This window comes from Myotis myotis, unplaced genomic scaffold (assembly GCF_014108235.1).
Source record: "Myotis myotis isolate mMyoMyo1 unplaced genomic scaffold, mMyoMyo1.p scaffold_m19_p_20, whole genome shotgun sequence".
Classification (NCBI taxonomy): domain Eukaryota; kingdom Metazoa; phylum Chordata; class Mammalia; order Chiroptera; family Vespertilionidae; genus Myotis; species Myotis myotis.
Window position 1 is genome coordinate 2,311,752 of NW_023416325.1, and position 11,673 is coordinate 2,323,424.

General features: G+C 47.4%; 1 protein-coding gene across 5 annotated transcripts in view; it reads left to right on the top strand.

The window, feature by feature from the left end:
• PITPNB (phosphatidylinositol transfer protein beta) overlaps positions 1-5,780 on the top strand; it is a 59,906-nt gene extending 54,126 nt beyond the window's left edge. For 3 of the 5 annotated variants that reach the window (XM_036353410.1, XM_036353412.1, XM_036353415.1), the window contains one exon: positions 3,767-5,780. In XM_036353410.1, coding sequence (XP_036209303.1) covers positions 3,767-3,817 — 51 coding nt within the window. In that variant the 3' untranslated portion in view covers positions 3,818-5,780. Of the gene's footprint in view, positions 1-2,573; positions 2,660-3,766 lie in introns of all 5 variants that reach the window. The other 2 variants (XM_036353411.1, XM_036353413.1) reach the window with 1 other exon arrangement.
• The last annotated feature ends 5,893 nt before the right edge of the window (positions 5,781-11,673 follow it).

Consider the following 11,673-nt stretch of genomic DNA (forward strand, 5'->3'; position numbering starts at 1 on the left):
TCCATGCAGTCACCCCGAGCCCTGCCAGCAGTCTTCGTTTTGGAAGCCCTGCAGGCGAGAGTGTTTGACAAATGCCTGTGTGTGAGGCAGGAACTCCATTTAATCACACGAGAGTGGCAGCAAATCAGGTTCTTTGGCACAGAAAGAAATCTGTTTGGCGCGGAGCATCGTAAAGAATCTGTTTAAAATTGCTTACTTTTGGTGATTACGGCAGATCTGCTTCTAATTAGCTTTATACAAACCTCCTGAAAGGACTAGGACATACTTTCTTTATAAGGCAATACATGTTTTAACCTTATCTTATACATAAAGTAAACTTCAGCCAGTCTCCAACTTATGAATGGATTTTGTTCCAAAAGTTTTTAAGTTGATGTTTTGAAATTTGGAACATGATTTCCCATAGAGAAAACAATATAAATTGGGGTTCGGTTTCTAGGCCAGACAATGGAAGCCCCGTTGACATCAGGTTCTTGTACTGCTAGTCTGACTCCTGAGTTCTGGATCTGGGAATGGGGTGATCGGATGGCAAGCATGGAGGACTCGCTTCCCCCCTTAGTTTTAGGCTGGCCCCGTCAAAATACGTAAACAGGCCAGCGTGCGTCAGGGCATGTCCTGTCCCTCTCCCCATGCCGCTCACCCACTTCACTCGCTTCCGTCTCCCCTCACTCAGGAGTCAGGTGCCCTTCAGCCAGAGGCACCCACCACCACCGCCCTTTGAATCCCTTCTCCCCTCCTTGCCTGGTTTCACTCCCTGCAGGAGTCCAGGCCCCAACGATCCCTGCCAGCTCTTCCTCAGCCCTTGTGAGCAGCTGCTGTCAGCCGAACATTAAAAAGCAAGCAGCATGGTCACACTCATTCTCACTAAACTCGTGGTACAGCTTTGGCATCTCCAAAAGTGATCTACCAACACCACGACAGAACAGAAAACAGGCTTATTTTATTGGTTGGAACGCTCAGGAAGGGGCTTTGTTTGTTTGGATTTTGATGTTGAGGAGCTGGCCATAATGCGAGGACGAGCGCTCACAGTTGCAGGGTGATGGGGGGAGTCCTCCCCGGGTTGGGCTCTGAACCCTGCCTGTCTCTGGACCCCTTGGATGGAACTTGGCTGAGACCTCTTCTTCCCCCAGGGAGGTACTCCTGCTTCCCTCACAAGTTCTCAGTCTCCTGCTACCTGAACACAGAACAGCCCCGATGTTGACACGATGAGAGCCCTGACGGGGTGGGAACTCGCTCCCGCCTACGTAGGGAGCCTGCAGTCTCCGCCGCTTCTCCCTGCAAGGCCACGCTATTAGAAGCTGTCATCATTATTGCACCCACATGACTCAACCTAACTCCCCCAGGAAGTTGGTAGGAATCTATCATTGGTTCAGGGTTGGGGGTACATATTTCAACAGCATTTTCAGGCAAATTTCAGATCAAGTGCTGATCATCTGAACATACAATCCCATTTCAGTTATTTTGCCCTAGTCACTGGGTGAGGGATGCTCTGTTCCACATCTAGTAGTTGGTCCGTGAGCATCTGCCGAGTCTGGGCAGCAGCATGCCTCTAGGCCAAACCGCCTACCCAGAAAGCACCGCCTACCCAGAAAGCACCGCCTCCTGAAGAGGCTTAAGGCTTTCACGTCCTCTTCGCCAGGGGCATTTCCCTTTCCTGAGGTCCTGTTTTCCTGACACCTGTTGATAGATTTGGATACATTGTGCTTCTCTCCTTAATTCTGAAATATTTTAAGAATTGGATTTTTTCAAATGGCTTTTGGCCCTGGAGAGAAGGAATAGCATCTTGAGAGGTTAGGCATGAGAGGAATGCCGCTGCCCGTAATCCGACAGAGAAATACTGGGTTTAGGCAAAGCAACGGAGAGAATGCTTTGAGCAAACCTTTCGCGTGTGTTCTCAACTCGCACTTCTGTGGGGTTGGGGGAGAAGGGTTGAGGTTTAGAAATGTGTTTATTGTATTTATTCCTTTTCTGTTCATTCTTTTCCTTAATTTTCTCAGTGAGGCTTTCACTTGTCTGTAGGTTACTGTTATGAATGCCTGTCCTTTCTGATGCATCCCTGCGTCTGTCCTTCATTGTTTCTCATACATTGTTCCTGTGCTGGCTTTTTCTTCCGTTCCACTTTCATGTTTTCAAGAAACTTCCCATAAAGAACTTCTCAGAGGGACCTTGTTCTCAGAAGCCACAGAGGTAGCCATTCCTCATGGCTTCCTGTCTGGTCCAGGGACTATAGAAGTCTGAGCCAGACCATCCGGGCATTTACTCACCTCATTGGTGAACGGTTCATTTTCCCTTGGCTGCCTTTGATAATTTTACATCATCAGTCTGCAGGCTTTTGTTTCCTAGATTCAAGCATAGGCACACATTTTTTTATGCTGTGCAAAAAAATCCTTTTGCAACATATTCTTTAGACCAAGATTATGAAAAGGGCCTCAGAACCTCATTCTCTGTGTGGAAATGGCTATAAACAGGCAGTGGTCACTTCACAATCTCTTCTAGGTCTTTTTTTCTCCCCTTGCTTGACTAACCCGATGCAGAGTCTGTGATTTCAGCAGCTCATGATTTTATTTTACGTTTAGATGCGTAAGAAGGGTTCCGTCCGAGGCACGTCGGCTGCTGATGTCTAGATGAGTCCCCTGTAGGGTCAGAGACAATATCCAACTGTGTAAGTGAAGACCTGGGTAAAAAGGATATTTGAAAACCAATACCTTTTTAGTAATGAGCAGAGGCTAAGTGTTAAATGTGGTTTAAGTTTTGGAATGTAAGAGATTGTAATTTAGAAATTGACAGTAAACACTATTGTATAAAAATGGAACAGGTTGGATTTAGTAATCCCCAACTACTTCTTAGTGTTACTGGGTTAGAAACAGCTGTCGATGGCCAGTTAATTGACCTTTAGTGGTTAGTAAGGAAATATTTTAAAGCATTTTAAGCCAAAGACCTTTTATCCCATACCATAAGGGCCAACCTCAATAATTCATTTTAGTTGGATTTTTTTTCCTGAACACCAGAAAGTCATCCTTTATGTTGACTCTTCAATTATCTTATAGTTAGTTTTTTACTTTGGCTTTTATTTGCAGTGTAAAACATGTCTATGGTCTTATTCCTCTAGCACAAATTTATTTCCTCAAATTAGAGATTTTTCTAGAGGGGATAAAAGAGCCTCAAAAATCTACCGGTATTGAAACCAGTGTGAATAAACAAAAGTTGGCAGTACGCTGTTGTCATTTGTTAACATTGAACTGCGGTGTTTATTGAGGAAAAGCACAAGACAGAACATTCTTGTCACTCCACTGTAGTTCGTTACTGCCCTTACATGTGATACCTGCTCTATAGTTACAGAACATGGGAGACCTGACGTGTTCAGTAGTGAAGAGAAGTAGTTGTACCAAATAAGAATGAATGAACCCTGCCAGGATCTCCGAGCCTCCCCCCCCCCCCGCCCTTTCTTTAAATTCAGTGTTCCCGTTTAAAAAAAAAAATTCAACTTACTATTTTTTGTTAAGTTCTTCTAAGTTTCTGTGATTTGTATTCGCTTCTCATTTATTTTCCCTCCAATGAAACAAAATGCTACGCCATTAGTAAGACCAAAATCTTCAAGAGGTTAAATTTTTAAAAGGCAGTAGTTGGGGTCCATTTTCTGTCAAAAGTTTTAATACTTGGAAGGTTTTGTTTGTTTGTTTTCAGGAGAATGTGTGCAACAAGCTATTGTCTAACATTTTTGCGTCTCTCTGAATTTTAACACATTGCCCTTCTTTCACTTTCCTTGCAGTTACGTAATCAAGGTCAAGTGAGGGGCACAAGTGCAGCCAGTGATGAGTGAAGAAGACTCTGACCAGGATCTCGCAGTGTTGGCGTTTCCCAGCCACGTGCCGTGCTTGTGACTGCAGACTCACATGCACAGCTTCCCAGCCACGTGTATATATATGTTTGTGTGTGTATGTCTGTAGCTGTATATAAAACGCATGTAGAGCTACAGGTCAGAATACACACACTTGTGTATATATGTACATATAAACATACTGAAGGGATTAGTACAATTTCTCCAAAGTACTGTACCTATCTTCAGCAAGAATGCAAAAGAAAATATTTTCAATATATATACCTGGAACAGATTTTAATAATCAGAGTAATACCATTAATGGACAAATTGACTGCAGTGTAATACTAGCTGGTATGTTTCATAAATGTCAAGTTGTGGACCAATAAATATATATATATATACATACATAAATATATGTGTATATATATAGCCTTTTATTACTTTTCTGTTCTTTTAAATTAGTCTCTTAAAATTTTTATTTTATTCCCATAAGCAACTGACTCCCACAAAAAAAAAAAATTATTCAAAATGTGTTGGTATTCCAGTGAATGTGGACTGTAAACGCTGAATGTATATATAACGATTTATTTCTGGATGGTCATTATCTCGCAGCCAAATTGGATAATATCTGTTAGTAAGGAGTGAAGTTATAGGCCAGTTTTTACCTGTTTGCCCTGAGGGACAAAATCCTTTTAAAAGAAAAATCTGGTTTTTATTGGATTTTTGTATTTTAAATTTCAAGTATTTTTCTACATCAGACATAGCAAAAAACGGAGATGATGTTTGTGGTGTATAATAAACACTATACAATGTTCAGGCTCCTGTTAGGCAAACAAAGAAATTGATGAAGAGATTAATAGCATTGTAGGCTGTTTAGAAGAACGGGGAGTGCACTGCTTCCGCCGAGTCTTTTTTTGGAAAAGACTGTTTTCTGAAATTACTGCTTGGAAACTATGCAAATGAGCTCGATTCCTCACAGCTTACGCGCTAGAGTGTAGATAGGGATGGTGTTTTGCTCTTTTCATGTTGAAACACTTTACGGAGGAGATACTGACTTTGAAATAGGAAGCGTTTAAGGGGCAGCGTGAGGTCTGCCTGCACACGGTTAGGAGGCCCTGCAGAGGGGCCAGTGCACCCCGCTCGCTTGGCCGTGCCCTCAAGGACAAGGTCATTGGAACACGCCCTGAACAAGCAGCATGGAAGTGCTGGTTAGGAGCTGCTGCCCCCTTTTTGTTTTAAAGAAAGGAAGGACAGCTAGGTAGGAACTTATCAGCTTGCTTTGTCCGAATCGAGTTTTTCTCCTGTCAGTCAGTCAGTCAGTCCTGGAAGCTTGAATAGAATATTGTTGAAGCCTTCAGGTTACAAACTGTCTTCTTTAACCTCCAGTCCCTCCTGCAACGCGCCAGCCCCTGTAGTCACATCACATTAGTAGTCTGATTCGCTGACAGTCCTGCCCCGCACTCCTCACTTCTCTCTCCCACGTGTCTCGTGTCCCCACCCAAGTGACCGTGGTGACTCAGACAAGGATGTCTGCTGCCTCGTGACACCGTGATCCTCAGCCCCCAGCCCCACCTGGCGTATGTCCTCTGTGTACTCAGGATCAAGACCGATGTTTACTCTCCGAGCACTGTTGTAAGATAGGTTTTGTCATCGCATAATCATTGTCGGCAAAGTGTTTGATGCGAGGAGGATTATTGCTAATTTTGTGAAATAAAGAGTCTCGTCCTCTCCTCTTAATGGACGTAACTCTCGCTGGCAGCTGTGGCATCGTTGGGAGCTGGGGCGCACATGGAGACGAGAGCCCAGCGCACGGATTTTAATGTTTTTCTAACAACTGTGGAGATTTGAGGGAATGTGTGGTGAATGTAAAATATCTAGTTTACTTGGCAGTCTCTTGTGTAAATTACAGTAAAACAAAGTAAATGAAATTTAAACAAAAAATAAATTTGATCACAAAATGCCACTTGTGTGCTTGAGTGGTGGTTTCCCTGATGCCACGTCTGCTTCAGAACACTACAGGCCGCTTCTCAGCTCTTTTTTCCAAAAATTCTCTCATTTGCAACACTGCCACTCTGGGGAGAATAAAGAGGAGAGTGTGTGTGTGTGTGTGTGTGTGTGTGTGTGTGTGTGGGTTTTAATTGCAAACTGCTGCTCTTGAAATGCGCCTATGCTACATTAAGTTGTTACATTTGGCTTCTTAAATAATTTTCTGTCTTTAAAAGTTAAGCAGTAAACTAAAGAAGGATTATTTATTATTAGTCTCAGAGGTTTTTTAAAAAATTATTTTTAGCCCTAGCCGGTTGGGCTCAGTGGATAGAGTGTTGGCCCGCGGACTTAAGGGTTTCAGGTTCGATTCCGGTCAAGGGCACATGCCCAGGTTGCAGCTTGATCCCCAGTAGGGGGTGTGCAAGAGGCAGCCGGTCAATGATTCTCATCATTGATGCTTCTCTCTCCCTTTCCCTTCTCTGAAATCAATTTAAAAAAAAAAAAAAAATATATATATATATATATATATATATATATTTTTTTTTTTAATTATATTTAAAGTGGAAAAATACAGAATACCCGTAGTATTTTTTTAAAAGCACTCAGTAAAGATTTTGCTTTGTTTTACTAGTACCTTAACTCTTTTAGGACTTTGGCAGGCCTGCTGTTTGGGGACATGTAACAACCATTTTCTCGTGGTTCCAGCTTACATTCTAGGGTTGCTCAACCTTCAGAGCGGTGGCCAGCCATGTGGATGCATTTAATGTATAACGTTAGATTTCCGGGGTGTTCTTTGGTTCTCTCTCCAAGGTAATTTTCTCAGTGTTGTGTCGCGTTCATACCGGCAGTCTGTCCGTGCCTTCGGCAGTCTGACACTCGCACGCCCAGCGCTCGGCTCCTGGAGGTATCGCGGTGAATGCGAGCCGTGCACAGCCCAGTCTGGGAGGCAGACATGTGGACAGATGAGTTACAGTTCTGTGTAATGTAACAGCACAGAGCTGCGGGAGCGGCCTCTGACATCATTCACATTGTACAGATGAGGGAGCAGAAGTCCAGGCCCCAGGCAGCTGGGATCCAAAGCGCCCAGGGCCCCTCATGGAGTCCTGGACTTCCTGTCCGTCAGTGGAGGCCGTAACTCTCAGCTGTGGAGTGTTCAGGGTCAGCTGAGATATTAGATCCTCTCCCATATGGTACGCCCTCTGCAGCGTGATCTCTTACTTCCCATTCCATTCATTTACCAAACTGCTTCCTGGTTGAACCAAAATCACCGTGGACCTAACACCTGGCTTTTAGAAAGCTCACCTCTCTCTCCCTTCTGTAACTTGCAGCTAAGCTGTATGTTTCGCAGCTCAGCCTCCTCCTCGAATCTGGTCTCTGAGCAGCTAGGGGACATTAGCAGTTGATTTGCCCGTCTCTCAGCAGCTGAGCTGACAAGGGGTCGGTATGGAATTCCCTGTTCTCCCCCATTTGAAGGAGAGCCTTCTGCCCGTTCTTAGTCCTTCACACCTGACATCATTGAATGCCACTGTGTTATGAGATGGAGTTCAGTGGATAGCAACCCAGTGTTTTGTGCTACTGGCAATTGTAGTTTGGGACTTCCCATGAGGGAGAGAGAGGGAAAGTGCTAGGGGACAGGTCAAAGATGGTCCTGCTGAGCTTGGAGCAGCTACAGCCGACAGGAGCCCTGACAGTGCCACTTGGGTTACGCTTTCTGACTCGGAAATATTCAGCTGCAGCAGGTCCCTTCAAAACCGTTTCTTCCACCGGATTAAATGGGGAAATTAGAAATTGCAGATATTCTCAAGCTGCCTCCCACAGCAGTGTGGGGCACGGTGAGGGCCTCGGCACTTTTTTTTTCTTTTGAAAGTGCTGTGTTTCAAGGCATCTTTGTTTAAAAGGGATTCAGAACTCCTTGTTGCTCCCCCCACTCCCTCAAGATGGCTTGCACTTCCTGGAGGAGGGGCATTGGGGGGGGGAGAGGGCGTTGCATGGGGAACCGCTGCTTCCTCCTGCATTTCTCTTCCCCGGAGTTAAATCGTGAATTAAAATGTGTCCTTCATTCTGGCCAGGCTGTTCTCATTGTCCCCAGACTGCACGAGTGGGCCCCCCTATCTTGAGGGTTTATTCTGTGATGCTAGGGCTACTGGTTTGAGCAACTTCAGCTCTTGTCGACCAGAGAGGCTCTCTGCCCAGCTGCCCCTAGAGTCATGTGGGGAGCCTTTAAGAAAATAGGCTGCCCCACCCATTGCCTTTCTGTGGCTTGGGTTCTGTGCCCTGTTTTCAAAGGACAGGCAGGCGGAGGGAGCTGAGCATTCCCCCTCTTCCTGGAAGATCATGGAGAAGACCGCTTTCTCGCCAAGCAACCCGATTGCTCCCTGTTCTTCAAAGCCCAGTGCCGCTGGCCAGGCCGCCTGCCTTCACCTGGGGCGACCTCTGCAGAGGCCGCACCCCCGCTTGGCTCTCACAGACTCGAGGCGGCCTTGCTTAATAGAGGTCACCCTTTCTACGCCTGTTTTGCATCCCGAGTCAGCTTGGGAACTCCTGGGCAGAGCCACCGTGACACCCGAAGGGCACCTTCCCTGGTGGGAAGTTTGGCTCTGAGACTGTTCCTTTTGCCTAACCCTCGGCGAGGCGGCTTTGGAGTCTGGGCGAGAGGAGAGGGAAGTGTACCCAATAAGCAAAGATCCGATTTCTGGCCTCGGACACTTGAAGCCTGACCACTAGCTGCTGCGGGAGGTAGTCCTTCGGGCGGTTCGGGCGGTGAACAGGACGAAGTGTGATGAGACAGAGGAGGGAGCTCCAAGCCCGCGTTTCCTTCTCACTTTCCAGCCGTCTAACCCAGAGCTTTGGTAGACTTCAAAGGAAGCTCTCCGCCTCTCCTTCCCCCAATGTACTGTCTTCTCCTGTCTTCTCCCGCTTCACTGGCGGTCCTGGTTGCTCACGGAGTCTTAAAAGTGCTCCCAGAAGCCTTTTACTGTGATGTAGTCCCGTTTGTTTATTCTCCCCTTTGTTTCCCTTGCCCGAGGAGATGGATAGCAAACATTGCTACAAGAGGTGTCTGAGATTTTTGCTGCCGCGGCTGCTTCTAGGATGTTTATGGTCTCACGGCTTCCATTTCAGTCTTTCATCCATTTGGAGTTTATTCTCGTGTGTGGTGTAAGTTGGTGGTCTAGTTTCTTTTCTTTTTTTTTTTTTTTATAATAGCTAAGATTTGGAAACAGCCCATGCGTGTCAGTAGATGAATGGATGAAAAAGATGTGGTACATGTACACCATGGCATACTATGCAGCTGTAAAAAAAAAAAAAAAAAAAAAAGAAGGCCCTCTTACCCTTTGAGACAGCAGGGAGGGGGGCCTGGAGAGTATGATGTTAAGCGAAATAAGCCAGTCAGAGGAGGACAAGTATCACATGATCTCACTTCTATGTGGACTAATGAACAAAATAAACGGACAAATTAGATCCAGAGACAGGGAAGCACGGATAACAATTAGGGTGTGCACCCCTCCTGCTCCAACACCCGCATGGCTCCCTCAGGCCCAAAAGACCAGTGCCGCCCAAACCCGAAGACAGACAGAGCCTCGTCGCGCGGTCTACAAAGCAGAGTCAGAGACACCCGTCCACATCTTGGCCGTCGGAGGGTCAGGCATGAGTGACAGGGACTGAGCTGTTCTCCCCGCCTCCTGTGACCCGGATGCTGTCCTTGGAAAGGACTCTAAGCGCAGGGAGTCAGTCGCTGCAGTGTGCCATCAGATGAAACCCGAGAATGCTGGCTAGCTAGGCTCTTCTCAATTGGCATATTTTGCTTCACTATACGTCTGTTGTCCAGAAAATACCATCTGTAGCTGTTAAACTAAACGCTGTCTTTGTGCAAACACTCACAGAATGTCCTATACATTTCCCATGATGGGAATTTGGCTCCCTGGATTCTATCGCTGCTGACATGTTAGCCTGAGCTTGGCTTTGTGGTTGCTGATGGGGCACAGTATGTCCGGGCCTTTGCCTAGAAAATCGGCCCCAAGTTTGCCTCAGTCAGTGACTCTCAACCTTGGGTCGAATCTGTTGACTCCTTGAGTCCGAGGAGCAGGAAAGCCCCGGGACTTGCCTCGGCCTCCTTGATCCGTGTATATTCTGACACCACCTGCTAATCCGTCCGGAGCAGAACTGCCGTGCGTTCCAGACTCAGGGAGGTTCAGGAAGGGGAACGGAGGGGTGGCTTACGGTGTTCAGTAATATATGTGCTAAACAAAAGCTGTGCCTCCGGGCAGCCCGCTGCCCGCTGGCTCCCTGCGGCCTGGAATGCTGACGGCCTGTTCTCTCAGCCGCCACTTTCCCATGGCCCTGGAAGCCCCAAACGGCCAAGCCTACCAGGAGGTGCCAGGAGTGCCTCCCATCCCTCCTGCTCTGCAGTCATCACCCCAAACACGTCTTTCCCCGAGAGAAACTGCAGGGCGAGAGCCTCCTCCCAACCAAGGCTGGAGGCAGGCTCAGGATGGGGCCCAGAACAGCCCCGTGTAGACATGGCACAGGCCGTGTGCTTAGGTCAGGGCTTGGCAAACTCTAAAGGGCGGTATCATAAATATTTTGGACTTGTGGGACGTGCAGTCTCTGTTGCAAATACTCAGCTCTGCCTTGGTAGCTTGAAAGCAGCTATCGATGATGACGTTGTGTAAACAAATGGGTGTGGTGGTGTCCCAATAAAACTTTATTTACACAAACAGGGCGTGGGCTGGATTTGGCCCAAGGGCCATCATTTGCCAATCTCTACGGTTAGATTCTTCCATCCAAAAAGCCAACGCTTTATGGCACCGTGGCAGGCACTGTTCTGAGCCCGGCACGTAAATAAATGGCCTCCTCTGATCTTCACCACCACCCGATGAGGTAGAGCCATGCCCTTCGACAGAGGAGGAAACCGAGGCCCGCATGAGAGTAAATTTCCTACATCAGTTACTGAAAGCAGTGGCGCCGCCGTTATAATCTTGCGGCCACTATAGAGTCGGGCGTCACCATTGCTCGCCCAGCCTCCCTGACTTTCAGAACCACCAGGTTCCACGCCTGTGGCATGTAATGAGGGTCCATTAAGGAGCGGCTTTAATGATAATAATCCCATTATGGACACCCTATGTTCTTATTTATTTTTATTGACTTCAGAGAGGAAGGGAGATGGGGAGAGAGAGAGAAACATCAATGATGAGAATCATTGATCGGCTACCTCCTGCATGCCCCCTCCTGGGGCTTGAACCTGCAACCTGGGCATGTGTCCTTGACCAGAATCGAACCCAGGACCCTTCAGTTCGCAGGCCTTCATTCTATCCACTGAGCCACACTGGCCAGGGCCAGACCCCCTATGTTCTTAAACGCCAGTCAGAGGCAGGCATCCATGACTGATTCTTCCCAGAGCTCAGAGCCAAGAAGGCATTGCTTCCTGCACGGAGTTGAATTCCCCTCAATCTGGTGTCAGACAACGCCCCTGTAGCAGTTTCTGTCCCACTGAGGCAGCCTCTTTAGAGGGGCCCCCTCCCCTCCCAGCCCCCCCCCCCATCCCACGCCCTCATACTTGATTTTTGTGATGGCGCTGTGACATCTGAGGGTGTGTGGCTCCCCTGTATCCATCCCTCCTCTGCAAGTCACCCCGGAGTCGTTGGCGGGGAAAGATCTAGCGATAATTCTGAGATGCATGTGGAAACACAAACAATGTCTGCGGCGTGGAGGCGAGAAATCGGGGCTGCAGTCCCCGCTCAGCTGCAGGAAACCTCTGGGCCTGCGAACATCTGGAGGGCGCTGCGCGGTTGTTTTGTTAGCGTGGGATTGTGGGTAGTTACCCCTCCCCCCCACCCTCAAAACTGTCTGCAGCCTCTCGCTGCACAAGAGGA